The 25,910-nt window shown below is 43.4% G+C and overlaps 1 protein-coding gene across 2 annotated transcripts in view; it reads right to left on the reverse strand.

Moving 5' to 3' along the window:
* Positions 1-25,910, reverse strand: part of CWF19L1 (CWF19 like cell cycle control factor 1) — a 162,828-nt gene that overhangs the window by 17,121 nt on the left and 119,797 nt on the right. For both annotated transcript variants that reach the window (XM_078673992.1, XM_078673993.1), the window contains 2 exons: positions 18,735-18,944; positions 17,281-17,400 (listed from right to left, as the gene is read on the reverse strand). In XM_078673992.1, the coding sequence (XP_078530118.1) occupies positions 17,281-17,400; positions 18,735-18,944 (330 nt within the window). The remainder of the gene's footprint in view (positions 1-17,280; positions 17,401-18,734; positions 18,945-25,910) is intronic.

The following is a 25,910-nucleotide window of genomic DNA, read 5'->3' on the forward strand; positions in this document are numbered from 1 at the left end:
CAGGTGGAAGTCTGGATTAGCAATAGGGGCGGGTCCTCACCCATTGGCAGGGAGATGCAGTGTGTGATAACATCCCGTTTCACAGCGGAAGGGAGGTGAATCCCAGAGGGCCTCCCACGAGTTGCCACATCCTAGGTGGGGCACGGTCAGTGCAGCTCCTATTTGCCTTGTGCTCGTTAATAGGACAAAGGGGAAAAGGCCGTCCCTCATTTGCTTTTGTCGAATTTTTGAAAAACAATGAAAACTATAATATTTGCACTGAACCGTTTTGCACTTAAATATATATTCATTGGGCCATAATCGCCTGGAGACAACAAAATGCTTTTGGTATGGGAAACCCGCTACTCTATACATTTTGGACCAGGTGTGAGATAGAACAGTTTATTTAATACACTTGTTGAGGAAACAAACGTATTCCCAAAAATATATATGCCTTGATACAGTATTACCGTGGATTTCTTTTAAATAAGATATCAAATGTTACCTTTTCTTACTTTGTATATTTGGGGAAGTTTTTATGAGCAAACCTATTTTAAATAATTGTGCATGCATCCGTGCATTGACGTGTATGTCCACTTGGAATCACAGGTGCAAAACGCACGTATTATAGAAAAGCGCAATGCAAGTTATCTTCGTAATAGGGACAATGCCAGGGGCGTTGTAGTTATGTCCCCAAGCACTACCATATCGTGCCCCATAATCCAGTATTTAAAAAAAAAAACATAAGCATAGGCCTAGCCAATAGGTCTCGCCTTTGGGACCTTATAAGTGTTTAGCCATGCAACAGTTAATGTTGTTGCAGTAAGGATATTGTGCCACATAACTAAATACTTATAAGGTCCCAAAGGCGAGACCTATTGGCTATGCCAAAGCTTGTTTTCATTGCATAGATTATTACTGTATTTTCAAATCACCTGGCAACGGCAGTGCTCCTCCTATACCCCACACAAGCTCTTCCGCTGCTCTTCAAGCTTTTCCACTGGAAAGTGTAGGATATCTTTTGTAGAGCGTGCAACTTTTTTAAATACAGAAAGCAGGCAAGCGCGCTTTACTGGTAGTAAGGTGTGGTGCATTCTTGCAGTGATAGGGTGGAATGGTGAGAGAGTTCGAGATGGAGAAGAGACTAGGGAAACTGGAAATATGGAAGTGAAGCAAGAGAATGGGAGAGTTGGGGGTGACGGTGAAAGGATCTCTGTTGTGGCTAGCGAGGGAGGGGGCAAAACTATGACAGGTGCGGATAGGAATGGACAGCGAGAGTGATGACGTGCAACGAAGAACGACTGCACATGTCAAATGTACTCTGTGACAGCCCATGCACAGTGCCTGTGTACTAGTCCAGAATATTTGCTTTCCACAGCTTAAATTGCTGAGGACAGCTTCACGTCCACAAACGCAATGCAAAGAAAATGTAACAGCCCCAGCAGTCTCAAACCAAAAATACTATATGCACAAGACTATTACATATTTCTTGGTGAGAACTATTTTTTTTTTACACAAAATGAGAACAAAAATAGTGTTTACGATAGCTCTGGTATTTTTATCCGCGTGTCTCTGTTCTGCTACAGTACAAGATGTCTCATGTTTCAAATCCTGTCAACAGTGAAGGGCGACTGGCAGCTCTCGGAGCCGATATTAACAAGCCACACAAGAGAGCAATGGCCTAATTAGTCCTTTAACATGATGAAAACTTTATGCAAAAATTTAAAAAATCCGGGAATAAGATATCTGCAGAGCTCTGCCCTCTGTTGTAACTGGGCTGCTCTGTAAATTGTTTCAGATCAAGTGTCGTGAGTCGCATTGCACCACTAGGAGGAGCTGCACAGCTGCTAGTTTGGAAGATACATAGACTTCCCTTTACATTCACAAATGTTACCCGTTTCAGTAAGGGCACACTACACCAAAAATATGCATTTATTCAATTTTAAATTCTATGCCGCCTGTCGGTAGTGATATATAAATGCTAATGATTGTATTTTTATTGTTAAAGTAATTTCTTCTAGGTGGCATAATTAATACCAGATTTCAAAGCGGCCTGGCTAGGTGCTTACGCTATGCTATGGCGTCTGCAGAGGCCACATTCATTCTGCCTCATATTTACTACATACTTATCCAGGAATGAATGATACATAGAATCAAAGATGTCACCTGAAGCGCATGCAGGAGTTTGTGGGTGCCCTTGCGCCAGTAGCGTAGGAGGGACGGTGTACGGGGTTCCATTTGTCTGGGAGTGCTGGAGTGACTTCAGTTAAACAGTGACCCAAAACAACGGGACAACAATGTAAAATGCACAAAACGGATTTAGAGAACTTGAGAGAAGTGCCTGACCCTCAAAGAACTTTAGATCCGCCTCGCAAACATATTCATCCAAAACCCCAGGCACTGCAATCATGTGTTTGGTGGCCCGGGAGTGGTGCGCGCGCAGTTTGTTCTTTTTTGAAGCACATATTCGTGCTTGTGAGGCGCTCATGCTCGCTCCGCAATGTCGATGCCGCCACAAGCACGAGTACGTGCTTCGAAAAAGAACAGAACGACGACTAAAGGTCCTCCTAAGCAGAGCCTGCGCGCTGCGTAGGCGAGACCCAAAAACCAACATGATTTCTGTACCAAGAAAAGTTACGGTCAACTAAAAGTTTTAAGTACCTCGGAGTTTACTTCAATGAGAATGGGAGAAACAGTGATCAATTGGACGAAATCAAAAAGAAGGGCAATGCATTGACCTTAGGTGTCCTACACAAAACTAAAAGGTCTCACACTTACACTGATCCTCCAGGTTGCCCAAGTAAAGGTTCTTCCTACCTTAGCCTACGGAAGTGAGCTCTTACGGGGCAGGATGGCACAATACTGTAGAAGATGCTACTCAAGAACTACAGATCCATTTTTCAGCTTCCTTTCGACTCATCTCCAGCCCAGATCAGGCTGGAGTTTGGCATTGTTAAGCAGACATTGGAACGGAATGAGGCTTTCACAACGTTTTGTCAAACTTAGGCCAGCAAAAGAAGATTCACTGGGCCATTACCTTTGGCCTGAACTGGAAACAAAGCAAAGCTCCCCGGCAAGTTCCTACCTGTCGCAGGCCTTGAGCACCCTTAGTCGAATGAGCGCTTGGGACCTACCCACTAGCCATGCGGAGTTCAAAGAACTGGCAAAAGCAAGCATACAATTGCGCTCACTGCTAGAAGTGAAGGCTTGCCTGTCTAGACGCAAACACGGCTGGATGGCGCTTTACACCTATACACGGCTGAAACCACAGAGCTACCCAAGCGAACTCTATAACGACTGGACCAAGGTACAGTTCATGAAACATAAAATGGGGATAATACCAACCTAAATGTATTATCCCGTACAGAAAAGCGGAGAGGCTCAGGTGAAATGTCGCATATGCAACCAGGGTTAGGAAGACATTATCCATATACTGTGCTTGTGCCCCACCTTTATGGAGGGCCGGCGGGATCTGCTACGAAGAAGGTGGAATGACCGGGGCATGCTTAGAAACATTGCTCATTAGGTTAAACTGTGCACTGGTGAAATTCCTTTAGCGATTCACGAAAAAGGTGGAGGCCATGGCTCCAGCACATGAAGAGAAGGGGTGTTTCTAGATAATTAACAGCTCTGGTTTCAGCCTAAATCCCCGTACTTGACTGTTTATGTTTGTACGTAGGCTTTGTAAGCCGGGTAAAATATTTAAATGCCAATCCCATTGCACCTGCACCTCTCATAATATCGCCCCCAAGCACCCTACCAACCTGGCACAGTGGTCATGGTTTTTTAGTTTCATCGTCCCCTGCCGTTCATCACTTGGAACACCAACAATACCTCCGCCATAAATGACTCATTAGGTGCATGTAGGTCCACCTGTCGGCTAATGTTTTTAGAGGCCTGGACCCTTGTGCATGCACTTTCTATCGTTAACAGCTAAGGCACCTAAACAACCCTGTGCTCAAATGCAGTTTTAATCTTATTCTAGGCATACTGCACTTAATCTGCCGCACTCACACTTTCACGGTTTTATTGATTACAAAAATAGTTTTTTACACAAATCTGTATTGCACTGGGGAAGAGGGAGCAAGCCTAGAAAATTGGCTACACCCCATTACCGCACCTTAAGTTATACACTCCCGCCAGTCAGGATAACTGGCATTGATAGCCTTGGGGTCGACCCACCTCAATCTACAGGGTAGGAAGTGAGTCTCTTAAATCTTTCCACAAAACCTCCCTCCAGATAGGTCTTGTTTTTTTTAAATGACAATGGTGATGGCACTAATGTGCCAGTTTTATGTATTTCTTTTAATATAGTTACTCTGTACTGTACCGGTTTTAATTATCAAACAATAAAGGTTACTTACTCACATTTTAAAATCTATAACATTTCCACTTCGTTTCTTTTTTTTCTTTTTTATTCTGCAGAAGTGAGATTCATAAAGAGAAATGTGCCATACATTCATGAAACAGTGACCTCCACAGAAGACAGCTCCCAGGCATTGAATGCTGTCTTAATCTAACACCATGCTGGCAGATCCTACCGATTTAGGAGGTATGGTATTGCTCTATGGTTTAAACTACTTCTTTAAAATTAATTTATTTTAATTTCCAGGAAGCAGTAGTTGAGCATATTTCTATAACACATACCAATAATTCTCTTTTTACATAAACCAACAGAGGACAGACTTCATACCATGAAAGCATACAAATGAAAAAGACAAGCATTTACAATGCAACGGTTTCGCCTTTGAAAAAGTTAAAGCTATTGGCATTGTAAATGACAAAATTTTTATTTATGTGTTGGTTTTCAAAACAGATAAATAAATGGCACTGTCATTTACAATGCCAATAGCTTAATCTCTCGCAAATGCCACACACAAACACACAGAACCACACACATACATACCTGCAGAGCCACACGCAGAGCCACACACACACAGAGCCACAGAGCGATTGCGCTATCCCAAACAAGAAGAGATTGGTGAAAAAAACGGGATCAGGAACATTGACTCCATCCGCGACAAAGAACACCCACCAAGGGAAACCGCAGGATAGGAATTCACCAACCCCCAACCCTGGCCACAGCGTAAAAATGAAAACAAAATATGAAAACGCATCAACTCCCGACAAGTCGACACGACAAGCAGGACACAAACCCTCGTGCTGAGAGAGACAGTGGCACCAGAGGCACAGAACATACCATTGAGCTACAGCTCCGTGGTAAGTAACGCAACCAAGAGAGGAAGATCCACACCTGTAACAATACTCTCATGTAACGTAACTGGTTCAATTGAACAGTGCTCTGACACCTTCGGGTAAAGTCCGCGCATTATAAGAATGAATTAAAGAAACAAATAAATAAAGTAGAAGACCAACGCACAAAAAGCACAACTGACCGCACCAGGATACAGAAAGACCAGCAGGCAAAAACCATAAAGACAGTGCGCCAGACCTGAAATATGCAGAAAGGCAAACCCCTAAAAATAAGGAGAGGAGTAGACCAAAAACACAGGAAGTAGAGCGGCGAAGCCGAGACACGAACCGGCAACCCCAGCCACAGGGACGAGTACACTAGCCACTAGGCTATCTTCCAGCTCACTCACACGCATGCATAGTGCACAGAAGTATGCAGGAACAAAGGGGAAAGCAATACCCGCAGAGCGGGAAAAATAACCCCAGGACAGGAGAAAGGCGTACACAGACTCATGGCCGGAACCGGAGTCCGAAACCCCCAAAAGGAGAGTACGTGGAATCCGACGCACAGCAATGGGACACCAGTGCCCAGCTTAGAGACAATGTCATATGTAACAAAACAAATGGGAAGCATTCATCAGAAACGAGAGCCCCTTTCAACAGCACTCGCCCACTCCCCTGACAAAAGTAAACCAGACACGCAGCTGGAAAACTAAGCGGAGCGCAGGCGTAAGTGCAAGCTCCAACCAACTGGAAACACCAGAGGCTACAAGCATGAAGGAGATAGACAAGAACCCTACACAGCCCACAAGCCGCACGCCGACAGCCAGAGGCATGGGAAAATATATGTACTTTCTGTGCGATTGATGTATGGGAATGTGGAAGTAGGCGTCCTTGAGATCTAATGTGGCAAGGAAGTCTCCCTTCTTTAGCAACGGTAGAACCTGTTGTAGTGTGACCGGGAAACACCGGTTACAACTAAAGTATTACTTCGCGGTGCTAACGCATGCTATTGGGACGCATGCTAGAACGTCGCAATTACAGATACATCGCTAGCCATTACAACGTGTGGTTTGCACACACCAAATACTGCCACAACATGTAAATTAAACAGCACAATGTAATGTTTGGTTTGGTTTAGGCAAGAAGCTATTGCGCTAAGGTATGTGCCACAGACATGCACTGCCATAACGTGCGTGTAAATTAATCAGAGCATGCGATTACAACGTGTGGTTTGCACACACCAAATACTGCCATAACGTGTAAATTAAACAGCAGGATGTAATGTTTGGTTTTGTTTAGGCAAGAAGTTATTGCGCTAAGGTTTTGTGCCACGGACATGCACTGCCATTACTGCCATAACATGCGTGAATCAGGTAAACACAATGGGAATCGTAGAAAAATCTTGTTATCTTCTGCGATTCCCTCAAACTGCCACTGTTTGAAATTCGAATGCGCCTGAATCAAAAGTTTTCAAACTGGTGTACCACTAAGATGATAAGAGAAGACAGATGGGTGGGGTAGAAATGGTACAATGAAAAGCAGCCACAAGGGAGGAAGTCCTGAAATGTTCGATTGTGAAATACACAAAGATGAAGGAAGGCCATAAATGAGATATGGTGACAAGGCAGCCTGCTTGCCCAGTGCTTTTTAAGCAGACTGTCACCGAGGTGCAAGGTGGAGCTGAATGAGGGAGGGATCACCCATGCAGTAGTGTTTAACAGACTCATTTTATGGACACGTTTAATGGCATTACTGTAAACTTTCACCTACCTGTAGGATATTTTCTTCAGCGCCATTAAACAGGAATAGGATTGCGTGCTTTAGGGGTCCCCAGCCTAAAACCCATGCTTTACATACATCTCGGCCCAGGGAGTTAATGGAATCAGAAAAAAAAAGTAACGGGAGACGATTTGAACAACTGCGTTGTAATGGCACAAAACAGCTGAGACACTACAATCGCGTGGCAACAGCATGCGCAGTAAATGTGTGCGATGTAATTGCTTTTACGATGTTACAACAGCGTGGTGATTGCTTGCGTTGTTCCGGTTTGCGATGTATCATCATACATCCGTGTGACCATATGAAAGTGGTCTGATTGTATGTACAGGATTAGGGGCCTTAGATCTAAAATAGGTCTGAGGGACACGTCCTTTTTGGGTATGAGAAAATATAAAGAATAAACTCCTGTGTTTTTGATGTTGTTTTGGGACTGGTTCTATTGCATTCTTTTGCAGTAGAGATTCCACCTCTTGTCTTAGCAGTACGAGGTGTTCCTGTGACATGGGACGCTGTCTGGGTGGTATTGTTGGAAGAGTGGAAGTGAACTCCAGGCAATAACCAGGCTGAATTATTTGTCTTACCCACCTGTCTGTGGTGATGGAGTTCCAGACAGGTAGGAACTGTTGTAACCTCCCCCCGACAGGAATGGAAGGGTCTGGGAGTTGGAAGGGAAGTCACTATTTGGTAGTAGAGGTGTTGCGATTGTTGTTCCTCTACCTCTACCCTTATTGTTGTTTCCTCTATAACCTCCTCTATAATATCCTTTACTAGGCGAGGTTTGGTTGGGCGCTTTAAAAGAAGAGAAGGTATTGTCGGTTTGGAAACCCTTAGAGGCGCCCTTATATGCGGAGCGACGAAAGGAAGGTCTATGAGCTTGTGTTTGCAAAGCTCCCACGGATTTTGCCGCGTGTGTATCTTTTTTCATCTTTTCTAGTGCACTATCAACTGATGGACCGAAAAGATTTTGCTGGTCAAATGGTTGGTTTAAGATACTGGCTTGTACTTCTGGATTAAACCCAGAGATGCGTAACCATGCATGCCTACGCAACAAAACCCCTGTATTTATTGCTCTAGAAGGTGTGTCTGCTGTGTCTAGTGCACATCTTATGGAGGTATTTGTAATAACAGCATTCCTGTATTAGGTCAGAAGCCCTGGTTTTGTATTGCTCTGGCCAGTGTTGCATGAGTGACTCTAACTCTTCATAATGAGCTCTATCATATCTTGCTAACAAAGCTTGAGTGTTAGCAATCCTCCAGACATTGGCTGCTTGTGAAATGGTGCATTTTCTTGAAGCATCTAAAAGCTTAGACTCTTTATCAGGGGGTGGAGCATCCCCTGTTGTCTGCGAGTTAGCTCTTTTCTCGCATTCAACACTACTAGTGAGTGCAATGGCAACTGTCCTTTAATGTATGCTGATCAGTTGGAGCCGCTTTGTACTTCTTTTCTAGTCTGGGGTTAATTACCCTTGCTCTGACTGGGTCTTTAAATATTTCAGGTGCATGTCTTACACCAAGTATTGGAAGTGTGGTTGTGGTCTTATGTGATGACATTAGTGTGTCCATTAGGAAGTCTTCCATGATATCTGTGTGTAGGTCTACCCCATGGAAAGTGGCTGCTCTATGAATGAGCTGCGTAAACCCAATAGTGTCATCTGGGGGAGATGGTCTAGACGGGTATACATCATCTTGTGGCAGATTTGGTGCATTATAATCTTCCCATGGGTCACCTGATGGCCCAGAAATATCATCTGGGTCATTAATGTCATCCATGTGATGTTCACTCTGTATGTCCTGTGAGTAACTATCCCCATCATCCTCATCTTGTGGTATAAAACTATATGTACTAGATGGTGAATGTACAGGAGAAATATCTACTGGTACTTCTACTTCTGGTGAAGGAATCCTCATTGGTGAAGTTTGAGCATGCTTTTTTAGAGGAACTGGGGGTGTTTTAGGATAGTCCATTTTCCTCTTTTCAGGCACTGAAGTGATATGTCCAGTCTTTGGATTAATATGAAGAGTTTTTTTTGCTTTGGATCAGGTTTAAAAAGCTCTTCTACTGGCAAATCTTTCTTTGGCGCCGATTTGTATGGTATGGGGCCGAAATGCTTAGGTTTAACAGTGCCCATTGTCTTTGGAGCAGTTTTTGGTTTCGGTTCTGAAGACTTTTTCCTAGGATCCGTGCTCCTTGGATCCAGAGTTTTTGTTACCGGAGGACATTTAGACTCATCTACCTTCGGAGCCGAAGTATGTTTTGGTACCGGAACCTTCTTCGGGTTCACTTTTTTCGGAACCGGGGTGGTTTTTGGTTCGGTAGCTTTGGGAACCTCTTTCGGTGCTGAACTTGCTTTCGGTTCGACCACTTTCAGTACCGAAGGATGCTTTGATGCAGGTGTTAATTTTGGCTTAAGGGTCTTCTGCTTTTCAGGACCGACAGACTGACTCAAGCCCGAGTCCACTGGAGGCTTTTTTGTATTCTTCGCTGCCGAGCCAGAAGGCAGGGCCTCAGAAGGTTTTGGTCGGTGTGCACCTGAACTCAAAGGTGGAGGTGGAACCGAAGCCTGTCCCGGTATGGTGGGGTGAACAGGATAGACGTCTGTACTCACAACCTGTTGACCAGCTGGAAGATCTTCATCTTCGGATTGATCCTCGACTCCGGATGCTGAATCCTCTGCTTCAGAAGTGATGTCTTTGTGCTGCTTTTATTCGGCGTCTACTTCAATTGGAGCCTCGTCTATGACGAGTTCTGGTGTCGACAAAGATGACTGCGTCATTACTCTTCGAGCTCGACGGTCCCTGATTGTTTTCTTGGACCGGAACGAAGCGCAGGCCTCAGTCTCGACTCTTGTGCTCTGGAGATAAGCAGAGATTGCAAACCTCATTAAGATCGGCATGAGGGAATTAGTGTCCACACCGAGGGCACTTCTTGAAGGGTATTCTTTCCATGAGCCAAAGGCCCAATGGCGCAGTTGGGCCCGACTGCCCCGACGAACGCTGGAATCGAGAAGTGAAGCCTCTGTTCGATGCTGGTAACCGGATTCAATGTCGACGACGATGCCGATGGTATTTTGATTGATTTATGGATTCGAAAAGAGATCGGTAACGGGACCGAACGATGAACACATCCGAGCCCGATGGCAGAAAAGAACAATCTGAAGATGGAGTCGATGCCCATGTGCACTTTGATCTACGGGAGGAGTCATCCAACAGACAAAGATTCATCCAAGACAACAACAAAGTGTAATCATCCGGGCCTGATGGCAGAAAAGAACAATCTGAAGATGAAGTCGATGCCCATGCGCACTATGATCTACGGGAGGAGTCATCCAACAGACAAAGACTCTTCCAAGACAACAACAAAGTGTAATCATCCGGGCCCACCACCAGATGGTGATCTAATGTAATAGTGTGTGGTCTGCAGCCCATATGCCTCGAACATTACTTTCTGTTGAGCCTCAGAGATCAAGACTAAACAGACATAGGCATGGAAATGCCATTAGGCACGGTGTCATTTAGCTAATGTAAATAAAAGTTCTGTTGTAGCACTAATTGACATTGTAGTGGAGACAGCCTGCCTCTTTGTCAAAAAGTCCAAAGCTGTTGGTTATTTAATTCAAGAGAAGATGCTTAGTTACATTACCGAACATATCCCGTAGGGTCAGGTTCCAAGCCCACCGGAAGAACAGATAATCATCTTTTTACATGGCGGTCCACAGGCTCAAGCTCTAGGCACTAACAAAGAATCATTAATATAATTGTTTCTCAAAGAAAAGATCTTGAGGCGGAGCAGTGGAGTTTCTTTCTTTCAGCTCTGAGTAGGATATGGCAGATTCTGGGGTCAGATTACTGCCTTTTGTCATTTGGTGTTCCTTCCCAGCACAAAGTCTTTTCAAAATCTCTCCTAAGCTTCTGGTACCTTTGCCTGCACCTTTCCAAGTACTTCTATCTTCTGAATCTCAATTGCAAAATTCTTCCCGAGGCTTGGCACCAAAGGGTCAGCGTTAAGTGATCATGGGTATGGTTCGCTAGGTGTACAAAAATTTCAATTTGTTCTCACCTAAAACTGAAATACGCCAAGTACAACCGATGGCGATATGTGGTCAATGAGACGTTTTATTGACTAAACATCACATGAATCAGATTATTTCCCTTCCATTGCTACTTTTGAACCCTTCCATGCCGGCAGAAAGGCACTCTTTATGTGGAGATGGTTGTCTTACCACTTCGACCCACTAAACAGACCCTCCAGGATATCGCGATTTGCCGCGAAATCGGCACTTTTGAAAAAATGCCGCGATTTTTACCAAAGTGCCCGCGAAATCGGCACTTTTGTAAAAATTGCGGTCTTTATACAAAAGCTAATCCATGCCACTATATCCTGGGGGGTCTGATTGGTCTCGAGTCGTTCATTTGATTTCCTCGGGCGCACTGCTTTGTTTGGAGACATTAGATTGTTACTGGAAATGTATCTTTTCTTCAAAATTGCTGTAGATAACCACAGATGTGTCGTGTTTTTTTGTTGTGGTCAAGAAAGTAACACCACTGCCCATATTTTATGTAAATATTTCAGGCTAACAGTTCATTTTATTGATCCTGCAGGAGTGGTATGACCTTTCTTTTTCTTCCGAAGCCCGCCCTGCTCTGACTCCTGAGAACTACCCCTCGGTGTCCTAAATTCCATGAATGTGGCGGCCTCTCTTCATCTCCCGGGCCGAGGAGATCCATATTCATCGGCAGTGTTAGGGGGGCCGGCGGGAGAGAGGCTGTCAACCAGATCGCGCTTTAATGTGCAAACTGATGAAGTCAGACTGCTGAACACACCCAGAGGGCCGTTAACAAAGACCCCGTCATATGCCCTGTAGCAGGGATTTTCTTTTACATGTATGGGAATATTAACGAATTAATATCAAGACGCTGTCATTAAAGAACCAGTATTACCTTTTTTTCGTGTAAAATTATTGATAAAATGATTTTAATGCGCAATATCCTTTTGATCATAACACGGATGTATTGTGAGGAACCCTTTGCACTTAGGGCAGACGCTGCACAAATTTAAAACATGTTTTCTTTAAGTGAATTACTTACCCTGTGGAGTCATGCAGAAGACATGCCTCAGTTACAAAGTTCTTAGCAGTCCAAAGTCCTTCTCCTGGAGCTTGACGGCTAGGTTTGGAGATTCTCAAATCAGTCCCCAAGTACTTCAACAAATCCAATACGGTCCTAGATCTCCCGGAGAGCCGCAGAGGCAAAATGTATGCATGGGGAATTCCAACCGAAAGGAAAAACTAATTTATGTAAATGTAGTGCAAATTCGCATTTGCACATTTAACTTGTATTCTCCATATCAAACAAATTCGCGCAACATTACCACGCATTTCTTCTGCCTTTGGCTTGTGTGAAGGCGATGTGCCGTTCTCAGTTCACATCAAAGATGCAATTAGTGCAGCATCTTAGATGAAACTCAGAATATTTCTGCATTATAATATATTTACTAATACGCCACAGCGCAAAAATGCCATTCATAAGATTCACAGTGTTCCCAACCCCATTAATTTGGATTTGTGGAGTGTAGGCTTTGCAAAAGTAAAAGGCTTTTGTATTCATGGGCCCACATATGCAAGTCTTTTAAGTCTACCTGCAAGAGATCTGTGAATAACCACCACCCTTCTTAAAAGCGAGCCAGCCTAGCATGTGCTGCTTTCCTTTATTTCTTTGGATTAACTGCACACTAATCATCCCCCGTAGCTATTAGTGATTCATGGACCTCTGCCCCCAGCCCTCAGCAACCTGACAAGTGGTTTGAAGTGCTCTGCAAAGTCAATACATTGATAGAATGATGGAGAGGCTTTGCTTGGACCTGCCCCGGAGCAGGATTTTCTGTTTTTAGGGTTACAGCTTGTAAATTTCATAGTAAAAATGAGCAAGAAAAATCTGGCATATTTCCATTTGTCGTCAACTGTTTAGTGCTTAATTGAGTTGCCATTTTTTATTCCACAAGCATATGTTGGTTGTTCTGGAGTGATTACATGTACAGTCAGGCCATGCTCTTGGTGTTTTCCTGGCCCAATGTTACAAGATGAAGACTAAAATCACAGTAGTAGCACCTACTCTTATCATATTGTCTATTTACCTATCCTCGTACATCTTTCTGACGTTTCTTTAGGGGAGTTGTTGGCTATTGTCTTTTAGGGAAGATAGCTGTGCGTGCCCAAGTACCACCCTATACTCCTGGCCACATCACGGCATGCAGGTGGGGTGCCCACAATGCAAGCTGCACTGTCACTGAATACTTATTTTATTTACATATATTTAAATAGTGTGCACCGGATGCCTGAATTGCTTCTAGGGGCAGAGAGAAAAGAGAAGGATGCAAGAAAGTGTGGAACATGTTCTTGAAGAGATGTGTTTCCAGCAGTTTCTTGAAAGTGAGCAGGTTGTTTGCGTTGCACAGGTGTGGGGATTGGTAGGGGTGGGCAGCCACTTAGAAGAGACTTCTGGATTTGCCATTGGACTTGGGAATGCATAGGGAGTTCTGCATGTTGGAGTTTAGGGGTTAGGAGAGGGTGCATTCACAGTACACATATAGCTGCAGAGAACCGAAAGTGCCCCGTGCATCACGACGAGGCATAAGTAGGGCTGTGAGCCAAAGGGTGTGCATCACGGTGGACTCGGGTGAACTCTGCATTTGACATCTCGCTCGGTCACGCCATCACCTACTCCAGGTCTGGTTCGACAACAAGCAGAGCACGCACTTAAGAGACCAATGGTGTGGACTGTCCAACGACGTCACGCCCCTGGAATACTTCACCACTTCATTTCCCCACGACCAGCACCAGGATTTGACACGTTGAGAATTCCCAAACCATATCCAGAGATACACTCTAATATCTGTACATGCTTTTCGAGGGAAACAAAGTGTTTACATTGTAATTAAACCAAATATACATAGCTTCATGTTGTTAAATAACTAAAAAAGCTAAGATATCTGTGTTTGTTGTAGGAAAAATGGCCAAATAAAATGCCGCAAAATTGCCGCTAAATTTCCATATTTGTGCCGCTAAATTTCAATCTTTTTGCCGCTAAATTTGCGAATCCATGCCGCTATATCCTGGGGGGTCTGACTAAAGAAACACAGAGCCCAAACAGCTTTTTGGAAATTACAGAATGGCTCTCACAAGGTAACCTCTTCAAAACAGCTTATAATTAGGTAGATATTCTTTTGCATTATAATCTGTATTCGAATGCCAACAGAAGCTAGCCAAGTAAACCCAGGCCTCTCTTCGCCAGGGGACAGCAGCCACTCCTGAACACTAAGCCAGTGCACCAGGCCTCCGTTGCAGTTTGTCTGCAATGCCGCTCTTTCTAGGCTCCTGGTCTTTGCATAATAGGGAAGCAAACCTACATTGGTTTATGATTTTTACTGAGAATCCCATGATAAAGAATGAAAATTTCTTTAACACTAAATTTAATTCTTCATCATGGTATTTTCGCTCAATTCATAAACATCCCTCCATAGGGTCTATGTCTATAGATGAACATAGTGCTTGATAGATCCTGACTCGCATCTCCAAAAATTGATTGCCTAACTGACACTGCTGAGAACGATCAGACAATTCTGCTTCTGGAATTTTTAAGTGGTTAGTAGCCGTTTTCACTCGGGTTGTAGTATCAGCAGACAGTACATTCCATACATTATTTTTGCTGATTATAATGCATTTACCGGGTGGACTTTTAAGACAAACGTACTCTTGTTACTGATTTTTGTTAACTGGACGTTTTTGCAAAATATAACAAGTATTAAAAATGCAATAGGTCTCCCCTTTGATTAAGTTAAAGCCATTTGCTTTGCTAATGGTATTGTATAGCAAAGCAAATAGCTTTAACTTAATGAAAGGCTAGACCTATTGCATTTTTAATGCTCATTTCCTATTGCTATTAAGACAACAGATTTCAAAGGGTGAATTCTGTCACTGCGTCCTTTGGGGCTATTCATTAATGATGGAGTCCTTAGATAGACAAAACTATTTACAGTGGCCACTGAAAATATCAGTGTGAAGCCGAGAATATTCCAACCGGTAAGAGTAGTATATATGCAGCGTTGCTCTTTAAATGAAAGTGTTCCCTGTCGCGTCTGACCACATTGTATTACACTTTTCGCATGACAAATGGATTATCTCTTAAAAATATATTTTTAAGTGGTATCGTATAGTCTCGTGCTGGAAATCCACTTGCACCACGTTAAGTTCTGTTTGAAAATCTGTTCACGTGTATGAAGAAAACTAGTACAGCGTCCACAAATGAAACCCCCTGAATGTACGAACGGACAGTGGGAGTAACCTTTTAGTCACATCCTCAACATAAAAGAGTTCACCAATGGCCAAAAGTCCTGCATTGCTACATTTTAACTAGAGATCAAGCAGAACTCCTGACGCTGTCGTTTGGTAAACGGCCATTGTTCGGTCACGCACCCTAATCTTCCCCAGCCCCGTGGACTGTTCCAGGGCACTTCCATGGTACAGGCACTGCCCTCGGATCACAGGCATTGCTGTGACATGAGCGTGCCCTACCCCAGCCCTGCCGACAGCTCGGAAGCACTAGCACGCCTACTCCACCACGTCTGCTCCCAGCCCGGTCGCCTGCAGTCCTGCGAAACGTGACCCGCCTGGGAATAAATTAAAGTTAACCCCGCTAAAGACCATGTCGAGAGGAGGAGTTATAACCAAGTGAAAATGTGCAAAGCGTGTGTACGCCAGGGGCTCAGCATTAAGTAAGTAAATGGCTGGCTTACCTTGAGGGCGACGTGTTCATCCCTAGCTCACAGCTCTGAAGTTTGCTCCGTTGCAGGCACGCTGGGCTCAGTAAAAATAAAAAATAAAACAGAGTGCAGTGTCCCTGAAGTGGATGCTCGAAAATATAAATAAAGTAGCAGGCACGCCACGCATTAAAGGTGAATCAATACAGCATAGCACAGCAAACTCCGGCAAGCTGCATACGCGAAGCGGCAGCTTAGTTGCCATGACAATGAAAAGCTTAGCACAAGATGGCATCGGACTGTTAGGTTTGGATAAATGGCGAGAGCAGCCATTGTTTTCCATCCCTACTCGGGCATGTAAAGCTTTCAGAGTATCGATCGCAAAAGGCACTCGCATGGCAAGGGTAGCGCAGGCGCTGCTGTCGCCAGGCGAGACCTAAAAGGGAGAACACTGCCTCTTACAGGCATATTTTCTTTGTTGCATTATCTGCAAACTGAAAATGCATATATTAAAAATGTGTTACGGGATTTGTACATCTGCGGAAACATGCTCCATTTTATTAATTTGGAGACAATTTCCACGATTGATAACTAATATTACAGCAGTTGTTTATATTGAGCCAATGGATTCGGCCTGTTTGTTTTCATATGGTCAGTGATCAATAGCTTGTAGATCAGGTTAAGACACTTGCACATTAAATGTTTAGTACGTTTTTAACTAAGGAATAAAAGTTAAATGAAAGGTCACTTTATGATTAACTATGTGGCATAATTATGATGATGCATTTTTTTAACACGTTTTTAAAAATGTCTTGCTGAAATCAGGAGTTGGTAGTGTTGGAAATAACAGAATGGACACACAGTATCCGTCTTCAGGTTCCTAAATGTTTTTCAACCTTCAAATACTTTTGGTAGCAAGTACAGACCTTTGACTCTAAAGGAACAATGTGAATTGATTGAGATACACACAGGAAAGCCTGACTTTGGTGCCAAGGTACCCGTAGGAAATAATACGAATTTAGAAGCTAAAAAATGTCACCATCAACCAAAGAAATCATTCATGTAGAGGAGAACCACCCAAGCAAAATGCACGAACATTGAGACATTAAAAAAATGAATTCTATCGCCTCATTCCAGAATTGCAATAATCACTTATGAAATTAAGGTGTCCGTTTCACATCAAAAACAGACTCTAAACCTGGAGTGGTATTTTGACTGTCGTAGCAGACAAAGCATGACCAAATACATACAGAATCAGCCATTTTCTCTAAAACTGACTAAGAGTGAATAACTTTCAGAAGCAGTTAGATTTCTGGACATCTACGAGGAACTGCTCAGCAAAATGTGGAAATACTGAAATATGCCTCAGTGTGCCTCATCCCGTTGCTGCTTTCTGGCCAATTCACAATCGTAGCTGGGCCAGCAGCATAATCTCGTTTTCATTTTAACTGAACCTCTTTTTGTTTTCGCGAAAATCCACTGAACTGCCGCTTAACCTTTTGTTTGGTTTCAGGTATAAATGTAAAAACAATACAAAGTTTACATATATCTTTTCTGCAAGTGAGAAGTCATACTTGTTTGATGTCGGAGTGCTCAGGTATTTCTAATAGCTCAATCTGTTGTTCCTGTGCTTGTAAAATAAAGGCTTCTTTAATGTCTTCTGTGGCGCAGCAGTTCAAAGGTACCGGAACCACCTGGAGGACAGAAAAAAACGCGTTTTATCATTTGGTCATGGGCGACATTACCACATGGAGGCTTCTGATTGAACCGATACACCTCCATATGCAGGGTTAGCACATGGTGAGCACAGGCGGGTCTCTGGCACCAGACTTCGTGTATTTTGGGGTCCCACTCCATTACATGTTTTTTTTATTAAAAAAAGAGAAGAACTGACAAATTCCTTCTAAAAGCATCCAACATAGCAGAACCAATTTAGTGGTCTCTAAATACTGGGTTTTCTCTTTCGCCATGAAACCGATCTTCCTTATTATGAGCGGCGCCTTATAAGACAGGCCCGAAAAAGTCTCCACTCCTGGACCCACAAACGCGTTTGACATACCGGTCCCTGTGCATCCAACAAAACAACACAAAGCATATGATGCATCCACTAGAACACACTTTCTACCTGTGCCTACTAACTGACTCAATTAAGTCAGAGGCATGTTAATAGATTAGTCGATATAAAAATGCAATCGTGATTATCTTCAAACACTTTATTGTCTGAGAATCGGACAACAAAATTTGAATATTCATTTTTAAGGCTCATTAAACACTTTCATTTAAAACACAAAACAACACCATAATACACTGCTTAAAATGCATTTCAAAACAGAAAGAAGGCCATCATTGGGATCCGAGGGTCCCTCAGCATTGACAGTCATCATGTAAGATAGGTTGCCCTATCTATACAGACTTAAACTAATAAGACATTTTGTGAGAAGTGTGTAAGCCAGGGCAGGACCTGAAAAATACAGTCTAGACTAGACCTCAGGGTTACAGACGCCCAGCTCAGCTATATTCTGTGTGGCACCTCGAGGTTAGTTTGTAACTTCATCAAATTAACCAAAGAAGAGGAAACCACAACAATAGGATACTTTTATTACCACTTATTAAAGTCAAGCTTACAAAATGCATTGTTTTTCAGTTTGCAATCACAACACAAAATCTTCACTCCATTTAGCACAATATCATTTTATTTATTAACAAACGTTGCTTGATATAGCCCAAAATATGCAGAGAGACTGCGAAATACAATTTCAGCAATATTGTGTAGATACCAGATTCTAAAATCCAAACCTAGCCCTTTGGCCCACAGGAGATCATTCGAAGACAGCATAATGCGTGCCTCTATAGAAGCAAAACATATTGTGTCATACAGATCTGAGTCATGTGACATCTTTACATTTTGACTGCTGCAAATTAGGTAAAAGAGAGTCCTCAATGGAAAATCGCATTTACGTTTCCTAAACCATGACTAGATCAGGCATTGCACATGTCCCTGTGACGTCCGCGCCTGCTGTAATCATACCTGTAGCTGGAGGTGCTGGCTTCTGTAATTTCTCTCAAACAATACACATCTTTTCTTCATGCTTTTGAAGAACTTCTTGAGAGCGGTTTTGTACTGGTCAACTTCTTCCACCACGTCAGAAGCAAGATCAACCGTAGACTGGTAGTGCCCAATGGGTAATATCAGAATGTGATCGGGCAACAAACCACCTTTGGCAAGGGCAACGTAACACTAAAATGAATACATAAGCAAGTTGTACAAGTAGGTTACTCTGTAAACAAGACACTTAAAGTTACTTAAAACCTATTCCAGGATTTCACAGGTCTGTTGTTAGTCATGTAGAAGTCATGATAAATGTTCACATTTCGACAAAGTGGAGATTAAATAAGACCACTGGGAAAATAGTTATTTTCAATCATGCATGCATTTTTGCAGGTTTACAGAGTGCCATTTGGGACTCAGAAAGGACATGTTACTGAAAGAAACTTACAAGAAACATTGCTACATAAGGACAAGAGTAGGTTTCCACTTCCGTAGTAGTGGGACAGTAGTCGGAAGCTGCCCGTAACACAGTCACACCACTGTATAGGATGAGCCTGTTGGTACTGTTGCAGGACGGAAATTCCGGATTTACAAACAATGTTCGAATATTTAGAAACCTTTGATTTCTCATGTATCAGCTGGTTTTCTTTGGGAAGTACTGTAAGTGATTTCTGTGGCCCTGACTGCGTAGTAGAGCATATTTCTATTTGATCATGATGAGGCCAGTGGAAGGAATGAGGTGATGTGTTACCAATGGACTACTGTTTCCTTATGAGGTTGCATAACAGTGTGCTTGATTGAACATTGCATCATTTCATATGTTGCTGCCATAGGAAAGGATGGTGACAGCTGACCAGGTGTAAGTCAGCATGTAATGGTTTAATTGTAGGGGCTGTTAATTGATAGGAGGAGCATTACATAATTTTTGTATACTCTGCGAGTTTCCATCATCCACTGGATGTTATTAGAAGGTATGCAGAGCACAGGGATGGGCGCATTCCACAGCAGTGTCTACCAGTACGGCCTATGAATCCTGGATCAACTATTCCTTTGTACAAGACTGCATTCATGCCATCACCTTGAAAATATCTTCTGAAGATTCCGCTGGCTCCATAAGGAGGTCTAGGGGCCACATCAGCAAACAAATGGTTCAAAGATTTTCAACCGTTACTAGTGCATGGACTAGAAATTAAAGAGCTTGTCATAGCTCTTTAACCCGTTCGGTGCGTCTGACGGCGTCACTGTGGGCGTGTGCAGAAGCATGCCGGGGGCCGTCCGAAACACGCCCACTCCATAAATCACCAGCACCGCAGCGGAATTCGCGGCGCGGTCAACGGGTTAAGGAGAGCATTTAGCTGGGACAATATTAATTGAGATTTCTGTAGGCCAGTTCCACGAGTGAGGGAAACCTGTTCGAGTGAAGAGGATTTAAAGATTTCCTGTTGTGTGCTCTCTCCCTTTACAGAAAAACAAAAATAGAATGCCAGTGCTGATATAAGCAATTTAGACAAACGATGTGCTAACCTGAACCTGAACAGAAAATTCAAGGACGGGAATTGCTAATTAATAGCTTTTTATTTGCAATATTTTTTAGAAAGATAAGTTTGTATTTTCAAATGATATAAGAAAGGCCTATTTACAAAGAAAGGACAAGTACAATTTGGAAAAAACAAAATATTTGTCTTCAATCATTCACTATTACACCCATATCACAGGCATTCAACACACTTTCATACCATTCAGGAGAAAGACTATAGAAGCATACATTATATTTTAAAAAAAATATATATACATTTACAAATTTACTTCACAAAAGAACAAAATGCCACAGCCTGCGGGCAAAATACTGCATCAATAAACAAGACTTTTTTTATCAAGAGTACATTCGTCTCAAATGATTATGTGAATAAACTTTTAAAGGTTCTTTGTAATGTACAGACGGGATGGAAAAATAAATTAAATAACCAAGCCGTTCTTCGCAGGTATAGTGTGGCCAGGAGCCTACGCGTTTCGAATCCCAATTGTTTTCATAGGATTCTCTTCAGGGCCTCAAGCAGTATCTAAACAGGGCACAATCGGGGGTTTAAACACAAAAAATATAAATTAATGACTCAAACATACTGTGTGACAACAAAGAACAAAAAAGCAAATTAGACAGATCAGGGTTTGGCTTTTAGTCATATTGTAATTTAGACCACCTCTCAAGAAACCTAACCAGGCTACCCGTCCCACACACGCTCCGGGGCTTACCAATTGGTGAAATGCTCCAAGATGGTGAAGGAGGGTCAGGAATGGGAAGCGGAGAGTTCGTTTCTACAAGATTAAATAAACATGTTTTAATTGAGTGTATTCGTAGGGACTTGTTTCAACATGCGACCTCTGCGGCGTGGGTAATACTTGCCTTTAGTCGGTTGTCGTGGTGTTTATTACTTTCCAAAGTTGGGCAAGAGCGGCGTGATAAGTGCAGTCGAGGTGCAGCTCTCTGTTGATGTCAAGAACTGAGAATGAGCATTTTAGTTTAAACATGCCTTTACGCGACGTAACTAAACAGTGTGACTGCAGTTTAAATGGTGTTTAATGCCGGGCTGTCACTAACGATCTTCGGCAAGGGAGTTAAACTCTAAGAATTGCCCTAATACCCAGGCAGGGCTACATACTTTTACTCACCTAAAGACGGATTTGCCGCTGCTGGCAGTCGGGCGGGAGCCGGATCGCTCGCGTTTGTATTCCGTTTATCTCACGGCAAGATAAATTTAAGGGCCGAACTTTAGCCACCTTTTTGAATCCTGCAACAAGATACAATGATGTTTTAAAAGAGCAGGGCTGAACGGTGGAAACCGCGACTAAGTTATGCCTTTAGTGTGAATGCTCACCATAATATATATGGGTTTCCGGCCGGCTGGCTCAATGGAGACCTTTTGGCGGCTCTTCGGCAGTTACTAGATTAAATAACAGAGAGAAGCACTTTTTTGCGTATCTATTCTTATCAAATTGTCGGCATAAAATATGTTACGCCGGCTTGCAGTACTTACTTCGCTCTCGAGTCGGACGGCGTGAATCAGCTCGCGTTCCAGTCGGCACTACCTTAAAGGACATGCGCATAGCATGCCGAGGTAAGACACTGGCCGGTTTTTAAAGGGGCAAGCATGTGAAACGGCCGCCTCCTTCTTAAAGGAATAACGCAAGTCGATAGATGGTACCGCTTCCTGGGGAGGGAAAAAACCAACACCCACAGGGGCTACAATCTATCACCTGTTTGTCGACCTCTATGAGTGAAACCAACAGATTTCACATGTCTACAGCTATAAATGGACCAAGTGCTAACACGGAGTCAAAGTTCCATTTAGATAGATAGATAACTGGAGTGTTGAATGAACTTGGTGTTTACAGTTTAAAAATTTCACTCAATTCATTGAGGCCAGAGATTGCCGTATCAAATTTTACAATTAGAAGGGCTTCTCGTTTTGAAAGTTGTAGATCCAGATCGCCTCCACGGGGGTTCTTCTCAATTCTTGAAATCACAGTCCATTTGAGATCACTAATTGCATGTTGCATTTTTGTCCAATGTAGGACTAAAGGAGCGTTCTCCACTTTATTCTTCAGTCTTGATTTATGCTGAGAAATGCGTTGACGTACCTCTTGGCTGGTTTTACCTATATACAACTGTAGACAGGGACATAGAATTCCATAGACGACACGCTTGGACTTACAGTTACTGAAAGTGTTGTGTTTCCAGTAAATCCCATTGTGCTGGAATAAGGAACCCTCAACCGTGGATTCACAGCACAGGCAGGTTCCGCATTTATGATGGCCAGTTATGGGCGGTAGTCGCATCATTTGGCGCAATGAAGGTGGACTCGGGGTAGGCATAGCTGCTCGAACGATATGATTGGCAATATTGTTCTCCTTTTTAAAGGCAAACAAGGGAAGATCTTTAAGACTTTCATCTAGATTCTTGACTAGATGCCAATTTTGTCCAATAATCAGTTTTAACTGGTTTGCGTTGGGGCAAAAGGTGGTAACACATACCTGACGTTTCATATTGGGTTTTTCTTTACGTTCTAGTAAAGCTTCACGTGGGGTCCAACGAGCTCTTTTCATACAGTTTTTAACTAGTTTTTACTCTCCCTTTACAAGCAAAACGGAGATGGCTGCCTATGGTTTAAGGGTGTCTTCCTTGTTTGTAGGGTGCTTTTGAACAAGCCAGGAATTCAGTTCTCACTGTGCGATATGGAGTGCTGGGGCCCTGCATAGCTCACATGGGAAGTGGGAATAACCCTGTCCTAGAATTCCTAAGCATGCCATCACGAAAAGTCGTGTCCACCTCAGTGTAGCCCGTCTTAGAGGTGGTACTAGCCATGAGGTGGCACGCCTACCTGACTAGCTAATTTTCCCAACTAGGAAACCAAAAAAGGGGTTCCTGGACAAAGGGGGGCAGCTCCCTCTCCTGTGAGGGGGGCCAGACTCGCCTTCCAAAGGCAGCAGCTCTTTGAAGCTTGCCGGCCTGGTGAGGCTAATCAGGTGGTCATCTTTTGGCACCTTCTTCCCGGACAGGCTTTTGTTCTGGTCCCATGAGAGCAGAGGCTCTCACCCTAGGAGGTCAGAACAGTGTCTCGGGTTGTAGTCTGGCAGAAACCAGTCAGGGAGCACACTAGAGGATTGTAGGTTTTCAGGGGGCACCTCTAAGGTGCTCTCTGGGTGCATGGATTGGTAAATCCATCACTGGAGTCAGTGTCCATGGCATTCAAGCCAGACTTTAGACGGATGCTGGAAGTAGGTAATCAATCTGCCCTTTTGGAGGTTGGTATCTTTTTACACAGGTCAGGGATTGGCTTCATCATCTCCTTGATCTTCTCCCACTGCTGGTGATCACAGCGGCTGAGTTGCACATGGAGTGGGCTAGTCTCCATTGGGAGGTAGCTGCACTTTCCACCTTGATTCCCACCATCTCCACTTTCCTGCTTTCTGTAGGAATCTGGGATATTGTTGCAGTATCCCCCTCATCCCCCCCTTTGATTGGTATGAAATGCAACTTTGAGTGAAGTGTATTGGGTTCCTGCTAACCAGGGACCCAGTGTTCTTTCCCTAATATGTTCAATTGTTTCCCCAATAGACATTACCTTTAGCACCCTCTGTAAGTGCCTAGCAAATGGTACCCCTGGTACATAGGGTCTGAGGTGCTAAAGAAAGTCCATAAGGGCAGCAGCATGAATTGTGCCACCCTAAGGGACCCCTCACCAAAGACATGCAAGCCTGCCATTGCAGGCTGTGTGTCTTTGTGCAGACAAAAGTGATACAACATCTCTGTAAGACATATCTCCTAACATGGCATATAATATTTGTAAGTGACCCCTACAATAGGCCTGACAGCTCTAAGGCAGGATGCGGACTATTACATGTGAGGGCGTTACCTGCATGAGCAGATATGCCCCGGTGCTGGCTAGTCCTATTATTGCCAGTACAATGGACCAGGGAAGCCATTTTAAAACATGTGCTGGACACTGGTGAAAACGAACTCCACAGCTACATGATGGCTTCGCTGAAAATAAGGATGCCTGGTATCAAACATCTCGTATTGGTGAACCCACACAGACTCCAGCAATGGATTCACCTTAGAGGCGCCCCCTGAAAACCTACCAGCCTCAGGTGTGCTTGCTGATGGGTTTGTGCCACATTAGACACTGTTCTAACATCCTAGGGGGAGAGTCTCTGCTCTCAGAAGGCCCACAACAAAAGCCTGTCCGGGAAGGGAGTTTAACAGCCTCTCCCACATTATGACCTGCTGATTAGCCTTCCTTGGACGGCAAGCCTCAAATAGCTGCTGCCTTTGAAATGAGATTCTGACTCCCTCACAGGAGAGGAGGCAGACCCCTTTTGTCTAGAGCCCCCTAGGCACCTAGACAGGAAGGAAAGGAGCTAGTCAGGAAGGCATGCCACCCCAAGGCTAATACAGTCTTTGTGATGGCATACTTAGAAATTTTGGGACAGGGTTATGCACACTTCCTACACACGTGGTCATATAGGAGGAATAGTGACTGCAAGGGTCAGTAGCCAATTGGCTACTACCCTACACTCCCCTAAAACCCCAAAATTCAGTATTTAGGGGAGACCCTGGCACCAGAGAAAGAGATCCTAATGACCTGAGAAGAGAAGAGAGGACACCGAAGAGTCACAATAGCAGAGGAGAGAAGAAGCAGCTGACCCGGTACAAACCCTGCCGGCCGACTGCATCCATCGTTGAAAACTTTTTATATAGCGTTTTAGGACCCTAGTGTAATTTTCCGGATTCATGCCCTTATATAGGTATAAAATATTGTATCCTTATATAGGCATAGAAATCATAACCATATTAAGACATAGCTCAAGTAGTCCTAATACGGCTTGGCTACTTCCACGAGTTTCGAAAATCTACAACGATTTCTTGGAAAAATCCGCCTTCAGCAGTCGGGGACATCCCACTGCATGATTATTAATTTATCCAAGAATTCATGGAGTTTTCAGAGAATTCAGTCTCTAATGACGTTATTATGTCCAATCTTACATCAAACTCAGCACCTTCAAGGTATAAATATGCCCACACTTGTCCAAACAAACACACGGTGGTTTGGAGCAGTTCTAGTATTTACTTGCCCGACGCGCCCTGCTGCAGCAAGTGCCGAAGGAAGCCGACCCTCCCGCTGACGCACTGAGAGACGTTGTACTTCCTCCAGCCGAGAAATCCAGAATTCTTGGATTAGATTCTTGGCAAAGAATACTAAAACTAGGCTACACCTTACTTGCTTCTTCCCTTGTACTAGACCTAGGTTAGGTACACCGGGGTAGGCGTATTTTAGAAGCACCAGTTGAGTACTTTTAGTCATTATTTATCACTGTATGTATTGTATGCATTTTAGGTATTTTATGGCTTAGAAACCATATCATGCTTTTACAATATTTTATAATAATCTTCGTACTGTACGCTTTGTACTTTACCGCAAGTATTACAATTGCAGCATTTCATTTCTTATGCTTGAGAAAGAAGACTGTTCAATAAATACATTTTATTGAAAACGCCAGTCTCTCTATTACTCTGCACATCTGGTGAAACGAAGCATGCACGATTGACTGAGTGAAATAACTATCTATTGTTTCCGCGACTCTAGAGATATATTTCTT

Source organism: Lissotriton helveticus, chromosome 1_1 (assembly GCF_964261635.1).
Source record: "Lissotriton helveticus chromosome 1_1, aLisHel1.1, whole genome shotgun sequence".
NCBI classification, from domain to species: domain Eukaryota; kingdom Metazoa; phylum Chordata; class Amphibia; order Caudata; family Salamandridae; genus Lissotriton; species Lissotriton helveticus.